This window comes from Notothenia coriiceps, unplaced genomic scaffold, assembly GCF_000735185.1.
Source record: "Notothenia coriiceps isolate Sejong01 unplaced genomic scaffold, NC01 NC01_scaffold00032529, whole genome shotgun sequence".
NCBI classification, from domain to species: Eukaryota; Metazoa; Chordata; class Actinopteri; order Perciformes; family Nototheniidae; genus Notothenia; species Notothenia coriiceps.
The window spans coordinates 23,909-43,836 of NW_011365230.1; the positions used below are offsets into that span (position 1 = coordinate 23,909).

General features: G+C 40.8%; 1 protein-coding gene across 1 annotated transcript; it reads left to right on the forward strand.

Moving 5' to 3' along the window:
• Nucleotides 1-1,143: 1,143 nt before the first annotated feature.
• On the forward strand, nt 1,144-19,571 carry LOC104960958 (nesprin-2-like; the record flags this gene model as incomplete). The annotated part of the gene is made up of 29 exons (XM_010789150.1): nt 1,144-1,295; nt 1,604-1,708; nt 4,499-4,560; nt 5,722-5,817; nt 7,888-7,965; nt 8,057-8,149; nt 8,405-8,595; nt 9,175-9,374; nt 9,527-9,627; nt 9,805-9,894; nt 10,116-10,229; nt 10,335-10,472; nt 10,696-10,860; nt 11,025-11,137; nt 11,862-12,030; nt 12,307-12,403; nt 12,510-12,712; nt 12,841-12,993; nt 13,539-13,676; nt 13,802-13,903; nt 14,187-14,354; nt 15,146-15,304; nt 15,379-16,062; nt 16,464-16,598; nt 16,902-17,057; nt 17,178-17,338; nt 18,009-18,318; nt 18,922-19,037; nt 19,454-19,571. Coding segments are annotated over exons 2-29 (4,386 nt in total), but the record flags the coding sequence as incomplete, so codon positions are not given.
• Between the last annotated feature and the right edge of the window lie 357 nt (nt 19,572-19,928).

Sequence of the window (19,928 nt, forward strand, 5' to 3'; positions counted from 1 at the left end):
TTGCTCTTTCACAACACACATTTGTGAAAAGTGCACAGTTTTTTCCATATTTACAGATTCAGAACCATTTAATTATAATTAAATATAATAAAGTTTAAAGAAACCAATGATATTATGTTAAAAAACGGGTCTTACAGTACTATACATGCATATATTATGGCTAAAATAAATGTAATACCTTTACTGTACATTTGATCTGATGTTGTTTCACCCATGTCACTGAAACTACAATTTCCATCTAGACAAGAAAAAGTTATTTTGATCAGTTCTGTCAACAAAGGGTATAAAGCGTATCTCATTCTTAATGTTTCTTCTATTCAGGATTTCCGGGCAAAGCTAACAGTATGGATGGATAAGTCAACAATCGTAAAACTCAAAAAGTGTTTTGCATGATTATGTGAAGAAAAATGCAGTGGACAATAACCCCTTACTTTCACATCATGGTGTCTCTTTTCCAATATCATGCTTTGTTAGATAGTTTTAGACTTCCCACAGGAACAATGTAACTATCTTATTTGCTGCTCTGCTTTCTGGTGCCTTTGCCAGTGCCATAACAGAGGTGGGAATTTGAGGTGAGGGTGCAGCTGCTGTGTTGCCCACGCTGACTGTCAACTATGTCTGATCACCATAGTGAAACAACAAATAAAACACTGACACTGCTGTCAAGGGTAAAGTTGGCATTGTGTAATGTGCTCCACTGTCGGTGCACCTTGTTGCTCTTCAGGTGAATGGAAAATCCTTAAAGGAGCACTTTACTCAAAATTAAACCAAATGAGAGAGAAAAGGAAGATTCATTTTTTTAACAAACATGTCAAGTCATAAGTTGGTATGACCCCTAAAAGGAACTTAAAACAGTTTCACATTAATGCATTAAACAAAAGTACACTTCCAGAGACACTGGCTGTGTTTTGTTTCCTGAAACATCAGTAACAAGGATTTGTTTTTGCAAACACAGCTGAAACCAAACCAGTTGACTCTGGCATTTGTGAGCATGTGATTACTTTTTAGCCAAGAGAAAGTTTGAATGAGAGTCGGCAGGAGTGATTTGGGCCTGCAGTGAGCGTGGGCGGGACTTTCCACTCTTGTTTGTCCTCATGCTCAAAAAGGCAAGAGGCACCTTGTTTCATTTATGAGCACCTACAGCCAAGTCCTATTTGAAGGGACCTCATCGCAGAGTTGTGCCAATCTGAAAGGATACAGCTGAGGATATTTAGTGTTCATGTTACACACCCTACTGTTCTTCATCGTTAGACATTATGTACTAGCTGTGATCCGTGACTACAGTCCTACTACAGGTATGTTGAAGACTTGTGACCTGGCCTGTTATTGCTTTGTGTGTTTGTAGAGATGGACTAGCTACTTCCATACAGAGCAGCTATTTCTTTGAGCTCTTTGTTGAATGTTTGCAAGTGTGTACTTGTGTCTGTCTGACGTAAAGTATGGGTGTGGATGGGTGTGTTCATAACATGACTAATCAAACAGTGGAGGCGGTTAACTTAAATGTTATGGAAGAAACTTTGACACTGCAGTTTTTACCCTTGGTGTTGTTGATTTCTCTCGAGTGGAACACTTTCTAATCTACGTCTTGTGCATCTTTACTGAGGTTGATCTCCTGCTGTGGTCAGAGGCTACATGGCTTCAGGTGTAGCAGAGGAAGACGATGGAGGCATTCCATTGGACATCGACAACGTGCACATGCTCCTCCAAGGTCAGTCTATTCCTGTACATGATGTTGTGACATGTGATGTGCTGCAGCGGAGAAACCGTGCTGGCTAAACTTTGAAATGTGTTGAGGGGATTTCAATCCATTTTGCATTAGGCTACTAGGATCTGATGTATACGTAAGTCGCTTTGGATAAAAGTGTCTAACAAGTAACATGTAATGTAATAATATATATGTGTTCATCAACTAAAGAAGTGCTTGAAAAGTGAAAAGAAAGTGGTAAATAAATATAGGCAGCTTAAAGGTGGGGTAAGTTTGAGAAACCGGCTTGAGATACACTTGTTGTTATATTCCATGGAATGCTCTTAACATCCCGATAGCAATGAATATCTGAAGTGCTTTGACAAAAAATCCATAAAAAAAATTAATCTGTGGAAGCCGTAGTACTGTAAAAAGCACGACCAATCATCTGAGCCGGCCCGGCTAAAGTAACTGGATGGCCTACCTGCCTGTCAGCCTTCCATCTGTGCACAAACTTATCTCGTGCCCTCATTGGTCATGTGCGTGTTCGTGTGTGTTGGAGGAGGGGCTCTGTAAGGAAGTGGCGGGTTTTTTCCGGCTGTGTATTTTCAAATTCTAGCGCACTCGAGCTGGTCTCTCCAAAATTACCTATCCCACCTTTAAATGATTGTTTGTGTGGAGGTGGAGGTGATGTTTCCCTGTGCACTGACCATTTGTATAATCTGTTTACTATTTCACATGTGTGGAGATTACACTTTTTAAACTTTTCTGACATTTAAGTGAACTAGTTAGCAGCTTGTTAAAAGCCACATGCAAGTTAAAAGGGATTTCAGCTCGTTGACCATGATATATGAAGATTCCTGGCTTGTGTTTGGTATGAACTCTTTACAAAATGCTTACATATTATCTCTTTGTTTTTGCTCCACTTCAATACTCCTCTTTCATTTGTTTCAGTATTGTTAATTGTGTTACTAGCCATGTGATAGCATACATGATTTTTGAAAGGACAATAAACTATTGTGTTATAATAAGGAAATAGGAAAAACTGATATGTTTGTTGGGTAACATCAACAAGTCTCCATGTGACTCCATCATTAGTTAGAAGGAACATTTCATTTCCTGGTCTAATAGACTTGTTCTTGAGTCACGTTGCTTTAATTTTTTTGTTGTGACTTCATGCGGGGGAACTACTGCACAGTAAATGTGTAGTGATTGTTTCATTCTTTGAAAATAAACTTGTAAGTTAATCATGTTAATTAATCAGACAGATATTTAGTTACCAAACATGCTTGTACTAAAAATGTTGTTATGCTGTTTGAAAATTATGGAAATGTTGTTTGTATTCAACATTTACCTGTTGAATTAAGTGTAACCACTGCAGATGGTAAAATGGGAACAATATGAGATATACATGGCACCTTTACTATAACGTAAGAAGTCTATGTAAGAATCTATAATTGTTTTTCTTTACCTGATAAACATATTTGCCTTGCAATGGCCTGTAGCAGAACTGTATTATTATTTGGTGAAGCTATTTGCTGCTGTTTGTACTGGCACGTCAGGTGAACTGGGTGGAGTGGGGTGATTAAAATGCTCAGGGCTTTCCTGCCTTGGCATGCTCCTAAACAAACAGTTCAGACTGAATCACAAACTAGTCTCCACAACTTATTTGGAATAATAGCCATGTTTGGTCTGCACGAAATAAACCTCTGATGTGTCATTTTGCAGTTTAAAAAGCACTACAAACATTATTGCATATAGATACAATAAATGGTTGTTAAAGGTTTAAAAAAGTAAGAATAAGAGTATATCATTATGAGACACACCCACTGTGTTATGTTCAATACAGTTATTCATACTATATATAACTGTAATTAAAGTAGTTATATATTTTGAATCTGAAATGAATTCAAGCAAATTCTTTCATTTGATGAAAAGATAACCAACATTTTCCACATAGCTCTACTTGTCAGCATACCCTTCACACTAAAATACATTTCCAAAACTACCTGCATTTTCTTTAAGTTTCTGTTCCATAATACCGCAGGAAAAAAAAACGTTATAATGAGTTAAATATTCATGTTTTGTCAACACAAGCTTAGAGACATCTCCAGTACCATGTATGCCCAAAACCACCTCAATGTGTGTGTGCATATGTCTGCTTCAGAGTCCATCACTGCTGTGTGTGTGTGTGTGTCTCTGTGTATATTTGCTGTGTCTCTCAGTATCTATGTCTGTCTGTCACTGTCTTGGAAGCAATCCCATCCTGCAGCCAGATCTGAGACGGTAGCCTTACTTTAGCTCAAACAGGAAGCCAGCCACTGTGGCTCATGTGGTGTTAGTTATATGTTGTTAAAAGTACAATCTATTCTCCTTATTGATGGATTTATTGACTATTAGTTATAAGCATGGAGGGTCGACAGGTCCTTTATTCCTCTGCTGTTGGTGAGTAGCTTATGGCCTTCCGGCTGCTTGGATCAGAGACCCTACTGCTATTTAGAAATATCAGGATTATCACGGACTTTACCGAAGCATATTTCAGAGAGGGAAAGTCAGGGAAGGTCATGTTGCTTTTGAGGAAGATACTGTAATATATTTGACAATTTTTCTGTGCATTTGTTTGCATTAGTTGCTCTTCTCAGTCCAGCTAAAGATGAATAGTTCACAGTCTTAGAAAACATGCTTTAGCACATTCTTTAAGTTGATTGACTACAACTTGTTTTATATAAATCAGTCTGATTGATGAAGCCAGTGATCGGATACTCACTTTAATACATACTTTTCTTACAATGTGTTTGTCTGTTTCCTCAACAGTGGAGCATGAACAGATTCAGAAGAGGACATTCACCAACTGGATGAATGCTCAACTTTCTAAGGTACTGTATTTTGAGATACCATATTAATATGTCATGCTTATGGAATAAATGAACATGAACTTTTGTTACATTTGTCGAAAAGCAGGGTGGTTTCAATCTCTTTTATACTTGTCTAAGCAGTTTTCCTATGGCAGGAAGTATCAAACAGCTCATGTTAAGTTAACTAAATAAAGACCTGGGGCTTAAAATAGGATATATCTTTAGGATGTTATATCTTTGGATTATTTAAATGAGTTTATTAGAGGCTATAGTGATGCAGAAAGGGACTTGTGAGAAAAAGTTAAACATGTCTGCAGCATCAGTTCACGTGTAAGACAGAATCTACCTGATTCCACATTCTCACATTAAGTTCACTTAAAGTTTGAGTGTTATGTCCAAAAAGCACCTTAAATGTATGATACGTCACAAGCAAAGTATGATCACAGGTGTGGAAATGTTGCCTGCTTGTCCACAATATGCGCTATTGAAACACTAATTAGCATACGAACGCATCTTTTGGAGAACTGTACTTAAAGTGTTGAGATGACGTCGTGCTGTGGTGGGGCTGTAAATGATGTGAAGCACATGCAGACATGCTGACTCGTTGTTCAGACGGTGAGGTGCAGTTAAGCCGCTTACAGAGGATCTGTTGGAAGAGTCCTTGATCTGCTGGTGACGCCCGGCTGGAGTATAAATAGTGGTTCTGTGAGGAAGCACAGCACGTAATTTGAATCCAGGCACCCCTTCATAACCTCATGTCCATAAAGTCACCGGTTCATAACCAGCTGTTACACCAATATGGGGGCACTGACGACCCCTAACAGGAAATACTCCCATTATGTCTAGAGGACAAACTTCTCTGTTGTGATTTGACCTAAAGCTGTGACCCACACTTCAGTGTCATTGCAATACGTTTAGGATACAAAACTGAATTTACAAAGTAGCTACATGTAGCATTTCAAAATCACGTCACTGCAAAATACACAGGTTGATAGACAGTGTTTTCGCCTTAGCAACATGGTAAACAACCAGGAAGATCACATTTCCCATAAATCATTTTGCTTCCTGTTGCGCCTTAGATTTTCTTATGTGGTTTGCAAAAACATAAACAGGTCAGAAACCTGAACTCATTCATTAATTTGGCAAAATAATATTAAAACGTAATTGTGTGTGTTGTTACAGAGATGCTCGCCCTCTTTTGTGTCCGACCTCTTCTCTGACTTCAGAGATGGGTCTCAACTGCTTGACCTGTTGGAGGTGATGAGTGGCCAACCTATGGTGAGTTACTGCAATGCTTACAAATGTATCCTAGAATGAATCAGTAGAAAAGTATTCTGTAGGTAAAAATACTGTAATGACTGTTACGGTTCGGGAAAAGGTAGGACCCAAATTAGAGATGTCCCGATCCGATCACGTGATCGGGGATCGGAGCCGATCACGTGATTTTCAAAAGATCGGAATCGGGAGAAAAAAATCGGGGACACGTCGTTACCTTAGTTTTGTTTATTCGAATAGTCATAGCAATACGAATGACGATGCTAATCTGTGTTTTTCGTTGGTCCAGATACTTCTGTTCGGGGGTTTCTTCGTGGTATGTACTACAAGGACATTAAACTTTGGGTTTTATTCCGGGAGTCCTTACTTAAATTCTGAAACTTGTTTACCAGGTAAAAACAAAACATTTATTTTTTATTCATAAAATTTTTTTTAATTTTTANNGTTTTGATCCAATGCTGCACAACTGAACTGATCCAATGCTGCTGTGAAAGAAAGAAGCTATATCCATGTTGGATAGAATATCCAATTTAAATAAAAAAATAACCTTAAGGGACAACTTGAATGCTTTTTTTCTCTTAATGCATTGCATAAAGATCGGATCGGGAAAAATCGGTATCGGCAAATTGTCAAAATCAAATGATCGGAATCGGATCGGGAGCAAAAAAAGGTGATCGGGACATCCCTAACCCAAATGCAGTTCAAAAAGGGAAGCGGGCCTCAAAATGCAACAAAAAGCGAGCTTTATTTACAAAAAAAGCTTTAAACAAAAACATGAATCCAAAGAGTAGGTAACACGAGGTAATCCAAAGAGTACTGTAGGTAACACGAGGTAGCATCCAGACAAAACTAACCGTGACAAACATGAAGGGTGACAGGAAAGACAATGAACCGACAAGGAGCTCAGGGGAAGACAAGACTAAGGGTCCTTCTCACTTCGGTTAAATGAAATCCTTGCTTCCCTCACTTGCGTAGTTTCCCTGCGTTTAGTCCCTCCCACCAGGGAAGCATGGAGAGACGCAAGGAAACCACGAGAAGCAGGGAAATGAGTTTTAAGAGCAATGGGACGCCGTTTCCTCCGGAGCGTCACGTGAAGCGACGTCCGTTTGTGATGACGCCGCACAGCTGATCGTCTGACAGCAGCTCTGTCCCCGTTATTTCCCCAAACCCCCCCGCCTCCCATTTACTGACACAAACATTTGTATCATCTGTTGTAGACCCAAATAAATAAAATAATTTCTTCTTCTCTTAAAATGTATAAACGAACGATAGTTTGAAAAAAAAAATTGAGAGAAGAAAAAGAGATATGTTATCTATCAAAACCCAGTTAGATTAACATTCATTGGATTGTACACTTTGTTTGTTTGTTTGGATATGTAGCAAATTAACATTTTAATAGCACTTAATGACTGACTGAATGGAAATGACAATAAATGTAAAACGAAAAAAGCGATCATGATAATAAATGAATAAAATGATTTTTGACCACTTTGTTGTTCAGATATATCACATGTTTGTAACTAAATGATACATGAATTGACACAAAACACGGTATAAACTGAGGAGTGACTCTCGTGAGTTTCATTTGTTTCCTTCACTACGCTGGGAAACTGCTCTCATGTCAAGATCAGATCAGTGCATGCACTGCATCGTCCAATCAGTGAGCGATACAGAGTAAGGGGGCGGGGCGAGTATCGAGGATTTCATTGAAGGATGGTCTGGTGGTTCCTCGATTATAGCTCCTCGGTCCTCCGGCAAAAATAAGGCCATCGGGACGCTACTCAAGTTGGCGCAGACAAATCAACTTCCGGTGAGACCGAGACCGAGGAGCGAGGAAATGAAAAATAAGAGAAGTGAGAAAGGGCCACAATACAAAGAAGGGTAATCACAGGACAAGACACAGCTGGGCATGGGAGGCAGAAACACAAGGGACACAATCAGACACATGAGGGAAAACACAGGAAGGAAGACAAGACACAGGGAGAACAGAATTTCAACATAAAATGATGACAAGACAGAAAACTAGGATTGTGAGAATGACAGTAGAGCTGATGTTGTAATCTGTCTCCACAGAAAAGACAAAGGGGCCGTGGGGTCTTCCAGCAGAGGGCCAACATTGATACCGCACTGAACTTTCTAAAGAAGAAATCTGTAAGTCTCAACACAACCCACAGGACATCTGAATTGTTCATGTTTTTTTGTTTTATTATATTAAATATGTGTTCTTGTATGGTTGGTATAGATCAAGCTGGTGAACATAAACATCCCAGATATCATAGATGGACGTCCCTCCATCATCCTCGGACTCATCTGGACCATCATCCTCCACTGTCATGTGAGTACTGGTACTAACCGTGTGCCAAAAGGTATTACCCTGCTGTTGATACAAATACAAATTCAGTAGCAACTCCTAATACATCATTATCCCTTGGTTAGACACAGGATGGTTTTGTGGGTTGTCTTGACAAAATGAAACATGGAGATGTTTGTTACTTTTGAATTAGATTAGATTTTTGTAATAATTGAATGACCATGTTATGTATACAGTTAATTTGATAGCTAATGAATGGCATTACCTTCTGTGTTCCAGATTGAAGAGTTGGCCAGCACTCTGTCCTACAGCTCGTGCCACTCCTCTCTGGACTCTCTGTGCAGTCTGGACTCGCGGTCCAGCAGCCCGGCCCCCCCGCTCCCTGCGGGCCGGACGTCTCCGCTGCACAAGCGCTTCCGGATATCAGCCAAGAAGGCTCTGCTCATGTGGGTCAGGGACCAATGCCAAAAGTAAGTTATATAAAAATTAAGATGTTTTATAGAGGGGTATGACAATTTGGTTTAATAGACTATAAGTTGGCTGTTCCACGATGTTACACGGTTGTCTGAGGGTACCATTCAGACCCACGTACTTATTACAAACTAATATTGTACTCCAGAAATACTGTAATGTGTTGTATTTGATTTTTTAACCATAACATTATATGTGTTTACCTATATGGTATTATATTGCTTTAAGGTATCTGATGCGTACTCCAAAAAATATGTCTTACAATAATTTTTCCCTTTTTTTATAAAAGAAACAAAAAAAAAGGAAAAGTCCTTACTCAGTTTTTCTTGAAAGTAAAGAAACATCTTTGCCAAAAACTTGCAACCTTAAAAGAGCTACAGCATCCATGGCGTCTCCTCACAGGAGGAATGACAGCTACTCCTACTCATGCAAAACAGATGGATAAGGTTGAAGGCTTGTTGGTGTGACTGCTACAGGGAAAGCAATGACAGAAGTTTTGCTGTTGCTCCAGGACGGACTGACAGATCTTCCTTTCTTCCCCTTCTTCTTTCCTTTCTCCATCTGTTTTATCTGTCTAGGGTCGGTTGCTCCATCAGTGTGAAGAACTTTAAGTCGAGCTGGAGAAGTGGAGAGGTCTTCCTGGCCATCCTGTGCTCTCTCAGACCGCAGCTGGCTGACCTCTCTCTGGTTCAGTCCAGGAGCAACCAGGAGAACCTGGAGGAGGCTTTCCACCTGGCCGAGAGGGAGCTCCACATCCCCCGCCTGCTGGACCCCCAGGGTGAGGCTTATTCAGTGCTGTTGAGTCATTCTCAATAATATTTCATAGTATCTGAGAAGAAATGTTGCATAAGAAATGATACCAATCAGAAAGATTATTTTTGCTTCTTTTTCTGCCGCACTGAACAAAAGTGTATTTACCTTCACCTTTAGATGTCGATGTTCCAGACCCTGATGAGAAGTCCATAATGACATATGTGGCCCAGTTTCTGCAGTACTCCAATGACATGCCGTCTCCGGATGACCATCTGCAGGTAGCTAATCAAACTACTTCTTTAAATCTTACTGTTACTTTGACTTCCACACCTTCTAAAGTAACTACTTGGGAGTACTCTGGTTTCATACGGTTTCCCTTCCCTCTTTCAAACCTGAACTCCTGCATGACACTGAGTGGTGTTATTATTTCTTCTCTTCTGGTGGCGGTGCTATAGCTGTTTCCTGTGGTCCAGCCCTTTTCTCTCTCACCTGTCAACCTGCCTGCTCAATTCACTCCAGCAGTGGCTGTTTCACCGTTACGCCAGGTAGCTATAAACCAGGCGCATAGGTTCTTCTCAAATTTGCATATCTTTAGTTCTTATTTGCATTAAATATGTGCATTTTACTGGGTATTTATATGATGCATGGCTATTGAAAGTTGAGGTTAATTCAGGCCTGTATGAGATGGCAACACATTTAAGTAGTTAATATCACCTTGGTTGACATTTAAGTATATCTACTGACCGTTTAAATGTTGAAAACGTAGGTCTCTCCAAGTGAGCGAGCGCTGGAGGTGACCTGCTGGCTGCAGCAAACCTATGATGAACTGTCCGAGGCACGGACAGCTACAGAGAAATCAAGCTTTGCAGAAAAGTATCAGGTAAGCACAGAGCTTTGAGAGTTGACGAATACATTACTTTGTGTGTATTATTTGTGTGTATTGTTGCACAGTGATTAGAAGTTATAACTGTGACCGGTTCTTCAGGTGTTTCAGAACCTGTTTGGATCCTTCGCTGAGCAAAGGAGACCAGTCATGACCCTCCTCGCTGCCGTTAGACGCTGCCCTGAGCTCAGCCAAGAGCAGTGTGCTCTCAGGACAGCGTGGGATCGTCTGGAAGCAGAGGTGAGGGAATCCCAGCCCCCTTATTGCTTCCTGCGCTGTTTGTCTGACATGTTTTGGTTCTTGTGAATTTGGCAGGGTGTTAGAGGTTTGTTGGGATCTGGAAGGTGTCTCCTACTGTTTCACTTCTCTATCCCTCTCCAGATAAATAAAACATTCATTAGACGACACAACAATGACTGGGTTTTGTGCTTATAGCTATTTTTGTATTTGTTTTGTTCTCCAGCTGCAGAGATGTAAAGCAGACCTGGACTCCAGCCTTCCTCCTCCTCTGGACTCGGTCGTGGCGTGGCTGCAGCGTGCAGAGGAAGCGCTAACAGAAGAGGGAGGAGGCGTGAAAGATCATGCTGGCGCTGCTAAAGAAGCAAGAGCTCAACAAGACACGCAAAAGGTTATTTTGATTGAATTGCTTCCTGTTTAAAAAAAGTCCATTTTGTTGTGTTTTAAAACAATTTCTAGGCTATGTGGTAAGAAAACATATGAAGAGAGCAGAACAATATTTTGAGACTCATGACATGAAAATAAAATAAATGTTGGTTGCTGTTTTTCGTTTAGACTTTAATCAAAGAGATGAGCTACTACGTCAACATTATGGATACCTACCGCAACGTGGACGGCTCGGGGAACATAGTTGTGCCCCTTGAGAATTTTGATGAGATAAAAAGACGGTATGTGACAAAGTTATTTAACTTCTTTCATCAATGAAATGTATACCATACCAGCATGTTTGTAACAAATTCTACTTTTAAGTGTGTTGTATTAAATCACATGTGTCAAACTCAAGGCCCGGGGGCCAACTCAGGCCCTTGGTGGATTTAATTTCGGCCCGCATGATCATTTCTAATTACTATTAGATCTGGCCCGCCGGTATATTGCACGCACACCTTCACTCCATCCTGAGGGTCTCCTCAGCTCAGAGCCTGAGCCCAAACATTGATGACCTTGCACCCGAGATGAGATGCCAAGTATCTGCTTGAACTAGCATCACAGAGCAGCACACTGAGTTTAATGGATGTTTCCTTCTGCACTTTATTTGTTGCGACAACAGGGCATGTTTTATTTTTTTTTTGAAGCTGTTGTTGGCCTGTGGAAAAATGTAATCATAAGAAATGACTCTGGAAAAGCTGCAGATAGAGCCATAAGAAATGAATGCAACTGATTATTTAATGTTTAATGTTGTTTTTATAGGCAATCATTTAAGCTTTTTTAGTTCCAGGTTGTGCAATAAGTTCATTTCAATAAGTTCTGCAATAAACATTGAACCAGTCCGTCCCTCGACTAGTACCCATTTTTTTATTTTGGCCCACTGTGTATTTAAGTTTGACACCCCTGAAGGATTCACTGCTTGGTTCCAAAAAAAACAATTATGCATCAACATCTTCTATCTAACAGATTAACCAATATCCGAGTCACAGCTAAATATCAAGGGATCAAACTGGAATACCAGGAATCCCGTCACACTGTTCTGGATGTCCTGAGCCGCATCAGTGCTAAGGTTCAGATCTGGAAAGCTGCCTACATTTCCCAGGAGGCAGTTCTTCAGCTTCTGCAGGACTGGCATGTAAGTATCTCAGTATGTAGACAAAACATTCTTATACTGGTTCCAGGAACATACTAATGTGAGCCACAATATCAGCATGTTTCATTGCCATTTCTCACTGTGTGCATATGACAATACAACTTTTGAATCTTTGGATTTAAAAGGAAATGTCATAATTACCACTACTGGACAATAAGGGACATCATTGTTATTTTCTTTGCATTTAAAAAAAGTAGCAAATCATCTGATAAGATATGCTTCCTGAATTCAACACAATCACTTTGTTGGTTTGTTTAGGAAACTGTTGAGCGCCAAGGCCTGCTTTTGATTCTGATGGATTCTCTCCAAACCCTGAAGGAGAAGGCGAACAATTACACCAGCAAGGCAGCGCTAGGTATGAGCTAAATGTGTTTCTATGACACGAGGTATATAGCACAAATCCTAGCTTAAGTTTCTCTGTGTTTAACTGACAGGATAGATTTGTTTCTGTTTCTCCCCAGGTGAGGACTTCCAGCTTGTTGCTCGTCAGGTGAAGGAAGCAGAACATGAAGTGGAACAGATCACACAGCCTGTGACGGCTGTCAGATGGACGATGGAGAGAGTGGTGTCAGCGTGGGAGATCTACAACAAGTGCCTCTCTTCTCTACAGACGTGGCTGGCACAGAAACACTCACCTGCCCAGTGTCCTGCAGCGGGGACGAAGGTAACCTCTTGTCTGGAATTCTGTCAATGAATAACTCAAAATAATCCTTTTATGACTCTCACTATAAAGTCCAATGAAACTGAAACCATTTTCTTTTTTGTTTTGACCTGTTGGTTTGGTTACTGTAGGACATGAGCGAGTGGACGTCATGTCAAGCTAAGTTAAACGAAGCGGGGAACTTCCTCATTGAAGTGACAGAATCTACAACCAGCCGCACAATGGCAGAGCAACTCAGCAAAGTTAACATGCAGTGGGCTGAATGCATGAAGAGGACCATGTTTGTAAGTACGCACTCTTCTTTCCAAATGGACCCAGACTAGACGTGAAGACACAGTTAAAGGTGGGGTAGGTCATTCGCTTCAGAAACACTTGTTGTTATATTCCATGGAATGCTCTTAACATCCCGATAGCAATGAATATATTAAATGCTTTGACAATAAATACATTAAAAAATGTCATCCCTGGAAGCCGTGGCTCTGTAAAAAGCACGACCAATCATCTGAGCCGGCCCGCCTAAAATAACTGGATGGCCTACCTGCCTGTCAGCCTTCCATCTGTGCACAAACTTATATCGTGGTCATGTGCACGTTTGTGTGTGTTGGAGGAGGGTCTCTGTAAGGAAGTCTGATGGAAGGGGCAGATTTTTTCCGGTTGTGTATTTTCAAATTCTAGCGCACTCGAGCTGGTTTCTCCATTCTTACCTACCCTACCTTTTAATGCAATGAACACAAAGGATTTTAAATGTTCATTATTAACAGAATGTCTGTTGTTGACGTAAGAGGCAAACAGACATCAATAAAGGTTTCATAAAGCTTGTTCTTCTTAGGAAGTATCATCGGAGCCCAGTGTTGGTCCACCTTCTCTTCAAACGATGCATTCACTGACCCAGGAGGCCAGCTGGCTACTGAGGCAGCCGCTGGAGGTGGCCTCCGTCCCACTGAAGGCCGCCAGGCAGAAACTACAGGTTGTTAAAGTTACATTCATTAATGGATGACTAAATAAAAATCAGCAGCAGTAGACAATCTTTTTAAATCCTTCTGTGCCTTAACTGGTTTTTCTTTTTTGCTTCTTGTTGTTTTTACTTTTTAGGGACTGAGTAAGAAGATGGCCGAGGTGGACCTTTCATGCCTCAGTCCATCCACAGAGTTGCAAACAAGCAACACAGTGAACCTCCAAAAAACTCTCCCACAGGTACTCTGCTGCAAACATTCTCTGACCAACTGTGATGCATTTCAATAGAGCGTCTTCCTTCTTGTAGTTGGTGACTAAAGTCATACTGATGATTTATTATGTGTGCAATTCTAAGAGCAAATTAGAAAAAGAGAGAAACACGGTGGTTGTAGACATTGTTGTTTCCACAGATTTTGTATTGATCTCTTATCCTGTGTACATACAGTAGTGTAGCTCTCCTGTATTTTAGTATGATAAACTTAGACAAAGGGTTCAGTCCTGATTCCCTGTGTGTGTCTGACAGGTGCTTGCTGCAGCAGAGACGAACTGTGCAGAGCTGCAGCGGGCTGCGTCGGGGATGGAGGGCCGTCTGGCTGAGCTGGACCGCTGGAGCTCAGAGGCTCTGGACTGGCACCAGCTCAGGGAGGACAGGAAGCACAGAGGGCGCTCTGCATTGGAACCTGCAGCCAAAGTCAGCAACACTTCTAATAAGGCATTAGTTTGTTGTGTTTGTTTGGTTGTTTGTTGTTTTTAGGTAAAAGTCATCATAAATGATCCATGAGTCCTTTTCACAAAAGATATTTGTTAACACTTACAAATGATGGCAGTATCATAAATAATACACAAATGATAGATGCTCACAAATCGCACTCCTACAGGTCTCTAGCCTGTTCATTTATACATCTAAAGTATTTGCTTTTATTATAGGAATAGTGGAATTAGCAATAGCAAATACTGGCATGTTGCAAATTGCAGCTTGCCAGATTTGTTATACATTTCTAATGTCAGTTTACTAGTTATTTACTAGTTATTACTTGTACATTGTTAGGGTATTATAGCAGTTGTTTTTCTATTATTCCTTAGTTGACTATGTTGCCAGATATGACATGTTGTGATCTGCACAGACTCCCTACTGAAAGTCCCGCCTCGACCATTACTGGTTAAACATCCCCTTCACTTTGGACTATGTGACTGTTGCCAGCATCCATAGTATATAAAGAACAGTGATCTACTTATTTATGAGCAACTAAAAGGCCTTAGGCCTATTACAGCAGTATCCGATTGATTGATTGATTGATTGATTGATTGATTGATTGATTGATTGATTGATTGATTGATTGATTGATTGATTGATTGATTGATTGATTGATTGATAGATAGATAGATAGATAGATAGATAGATACCACAGAGAGGCATCTCTTCCAGTGGCGTGTGATATGTGTGCCCACTGAAATGATAAAACTGGGTATAATCCTCTTTAGGTGCTGATTTCTCGAGGGCCGCAGCTTGAGAAGCAGGTTGTATCTGAGGGACAGGATCTCCTGGATCTTGTGGCACGAGTTCAGAAAACCTCTCCTCTACAGAACCTCAGCACCTCTGACCTGCAGGACAGGATCTCAGAGGCAGTCTCCCACTGCCAGGTCAGTTCAATGAATGTCTGGTAACCTTCAGTTGTTCAGTCGTTGCTTGGGCTTATTTTCTTTTTCTTTTTTAGGAGATTTTTGGAATGTTTTGCTCTCTTGGGTTTCTGCAACCTGTTGAAACATCCCGTAAGACTCCAGGAGAGCCAGAGGCAGGGTTATTTGTTGTGGCCAGAACCAAACATGTACACCAGATTGGGAATGTGATGCTGCAAAACCAGGAGCCAGGTCTGGCTTCACCTGAGACTCCATCTGTTACGCCTCAACCAAGGATGACAGGTCTTCGAGGTTGGACCAAGAATCAGCCTGCGAATACAAATGATAAACCAACCATTGTTATAACTCAAGCTGAACCTGAACCTGTATTCCAGTTATTTTCTAAATCCAGCACTCGAGTTTCATGTCCAAGTCAAAAGGATCAACCTCTACCTGCTAGGATCCAAACTCCAGTCGGACCAAAAAGTCCAGTTCTGTCTAAATATGTGACGAGTCCAGACCCAGAGGAAAAGGAAAGCTCCTCTTCATCAAAAAGTCAAACGTTGAAAACCAGAATAAGAGGGCAGCCCAACCCTGCACAGAGTGATACGACCTCTCCAAAGCCTCTGGTGATGGTCCGCAGTGAAGTTCACTCCAGAGCGCAGTCGATGGCGAGGAGCCGGCTGGAGAAGGCCCGGTCTCGCCTGCAGGGACGCATCCAACAAGCCATCAGGTTGTTTGGTGGCAGAGAGGTGTCCGTGTCCCAAGCCAAGAAGAAACAGGTACAATTTTATGAAACAGAAACACATCACTTACCCTAATACATTTTTTTTAACCATCTAAAAAGAAGTATATTATATAGTATTAGTAGTTACATCAACAACATCATTTTGATGATTTTTAAAGAATAAAAGTACATTTTTATTTAAGAGTTTTGACCTTTTTTTTTTTTTTTTTTTTTCCTACTAATGAGTGTGAGACATTTCTATTTCTGTCTTTTAGTGAATGTAAAGCTTTCCTTATCAAATCCTTACAACAGAGCAAATGCATTTTGTGCTACAACATCCAGACCTTGGAATCTCAAAATGAAACTCTGAATGTTAGCTTCTTTAGAGCTCTGTGTTGTGCTGCGCATAGCTGCCATTGTTTGCATGTTTGTCCAGCTTGATGTCTTTGTGTGCAGAAAGCTTTAAAGACTCTGCAGCCTGCCATCCTGGATGAGTTCCTCAGTGCTGTGGAGTGTTTGGGGGCCTTTTGCACGGGGCCCCAGCTCCAGGACCTGATGCTCCACTCAGACTCAGTCAGAAAGCAGTGGGAGGTATGACAGGGACTATACATTAAAAACTGTTTCACCTGCTAAAGGAGTGTTATTGATCCTCTCATGTAACTCTCTGCAAGATGGCCAATATGTGTCATTTGAAAAAATCTATTTCTGAAAAATAATAAATCCAGTTTCATGTAAATGTTTTACTCCTGTAACAATACAACACAAGTCATAACTAAAAAGCCCAGCAAACTAACCATTTTATTTGTTTTCTGTCAACAGTTTTGATATTGCATGAACCTGGCACCACTAACATTTGTCTTTAAAGTTGAATTGGCTCGTTTGTGTCGCACTCAGGATGTACGCAGAGATATGGCTGCCTTTGTTCCCATCTTTTGGTGTCAGATCAGAGATGGACATCAGTCATTTTCTGCTGCGCAATGTGAAACTCAAACTAACGCTCTGCACGTAACCACTGACCAGACTGACCATGACTCTGTGTCGCAGCACCAGGTACTTCCTAACTCTGTAACAAATATCATCTGATTGTGCTGTGTGGCAAGCTGTATGTTTCTGACAGATGATCAGAAAGATACTTTATTTCAGTTTCTCCGAAATTCACATTTCTCCCAGGTCGTCATGGATGGAGCTGCATCTGATGAGGTTGAATCATTACAAGAGCTGTGTGAGACACTAACACAGGGACAGTCCTTCTGCCAAGCAACCGACCAGCTCCAGGAGTCAGATGAAGCTCAAGAAACACAATCCAGTGACGCAGTGCTCACTTCTGACTGGTAAGATAATGCAAAGGAGATGAAGTGTATATTGTGTGTTTAACTTTAGTAAGTAATCAGCAGCATCCTTTTGCAGTGACAATTTGACACATATTTTAGACACATATTTACAATTTACCCCTCTACTGTATGTTGCTGTCGATTCCACCTGTTAGTCATCTAAACAAAAGAAATACCCCAAAGACAACAGTCTAATTTTACAGATTTTGCAGCCGGCTCTGTAATATCTTAGAAATAATATAGTTTTATAAAAAGCGAACCATAAGATCTGCTTCTCTTGGATGTATTTTGACACGTCTGTTTTCTTTTTTTCAGAAAGGAAGCTTATTATTTAATGTGTATTCTACTAAGTGTTAAAACCAATTTGTGGTAGACAGCACATTAAACATTAAAAATTACGTCAGATTTTAGATTATAAAAAAAAATCTGTAAAGACAGACAGGAAGAAACAGCATTGTTTGGCTTAAACATGTACCCTTAAATTAACATTCAGGTTCTATAGGCTACAAACTGGGATTTGAATTTAAGTTCAAATGCATTGTTTAATTGAAGCAGACAACTTTATTATTCAGAATATTCACTGTGTAATCCTTCCTTTCTATTAATCTTAATGAGATTCCTAATTACCCGCCTCGACCTCCCCCTAATAAACCTTTGTTTCCCTCAGCAGGGGACGGCAGCCCCGGGGAACCCCCCTGCTGAGAATGTCGGCCGACACGCAGCACAGCAACCGTCAGACACAAAGCGTGGACAGACAACAACAAGACCTCTCACCTGTGTGTGGCTCTGTGACAGCGCAGCCTCAGGGTGATATCCTCCACCTGCGGGCTCAGGATGTCCCGGCAGAGAGGGAGGGGGAACGTAGAAGCTGTGGGTTGGAGAAAAAACTGAAGTCTGCACTTAGATCCAAAGAGCAGCCGCTGAAAGCTCGTCTGCTGCACTTCACAGAGAGCAGCCAGCAGACCCGGGCTCACATACAGGTAGGGAGAGAACACGTTCATTAGATCTCCTTGTTGTTTTTCTTGCTTTCTCTCGCTGCACTAGGTATTTTAGTAACTCTGTAAGCTCCTAGAAAAACATTTACAACTGTATTTTAACCAACAAATTATACAATGTGAAGTTAAAGTCACATAAAAAGCTTATTGGGAGTTTGCTCAGGATGGAGGTGGTGCAAAGGGAAACGGATATCTTTGATTCCTACCTGCAAACCAAAACAATAACTTTACTTCCCTTCAGTTCCTGTGCCTCTGCAGACATTTCAAATTGACATGAGACAGGTTTCAGTCCAGAAAAATGGTAATGGCTTTTATTCGACTGGTGTATTACAGGCTAATTACTGTATATCAGATTGTTGCATGTGTTCATTTCCCAAATGAATCTTATTCACTTTATACATAGCATTTCAAGTGGCATTTCCTTAAGACTTCCTGGTCCGAGCAGAACTCTGCACTGTGATTGGCTGAGACTGACCTGTGAGAGCAGCAGCAGCAGCAGGGCTAATCCTCAGTAAGTGGATCGGCTCTGCTGCATCTCGTTCTCTTCTTGTCTCTGAACTGCTACTATGTGACCTTCCCATCTCCCAGGCGGTTGTCAGGGGCGACACTGTGGAGACCAAGCAGGAGGCCGAGTGGACCGTCATCCCAGAGACGGCCGCCTCACAACAGGAAGTGATCTCCTCGGAACAGGAAGTACTGGAAAGGTAGGGGTTATTATCTCAGCTCTTAAATGTCTGTGGTTTGAAGAACTGTCAGCATGTGAGTTAAAGCTAGACCTGACAGATGAGCGCAGTTGATCATCATCCAAAATTAAATTGTATTGTGTGGTTAACTTTAGGAAGTCATTTGGATCAGCAGCATCCTTTTGCAGTGACAATTTGACACATATTTTAGACAAATATTTACAATTTACCCCTCTACTGTATGTTGCTGTCGATTCCACCTGTTTGTCATCTAGACAAAAGAAATACCCCAAAGACAAAAACAGTCTGCTTTGTGAACATATTAACATTTTAAATAACTTAATTTTACAGATTTTGCAGCCGGCTCTGTTCCCATTTAGCTTCCCATTTCAGTTTCAGAGAATGTCATATTGATGTATTGAAATCTTTCACTGCAGGTACAGAAAGTCCTGCTCGGCTTTTCACTCTCAACTCCAGAAGAACAAAACACATTTGGAGGAGTTTATCCCAGACTCTGTCAGCTTTTCTACCCTGCAGGACCGAAAGAAGCTACAGGCAAGTTAACCTCCTGTTATCCTCAGATTGACTTTACACCCAAATCTGACCTCTGGGGTCAATTTGACCCCAGTAGTTTAAAAATCAAGACAATGATCATATTCCACATTTTAACCAACATGTATGTCTCTGGTGCTTTAGGTATCTTACCTAAATAACCATTTAAATAAAACATTACCCCAACCTTCCCCCCCACAGACCCCTTTATACATCCAGAATTCCTATTATGTGACTATCGAAAATATATATATAAATCACCATAAAATCTCACTGACTGAAATAAAATGTTAAAGTAAGATCTTTCTGATGTTGTTAAAGGACCAATAACTAAAGTAGAGGGTAGTTTTGTTTTCAATG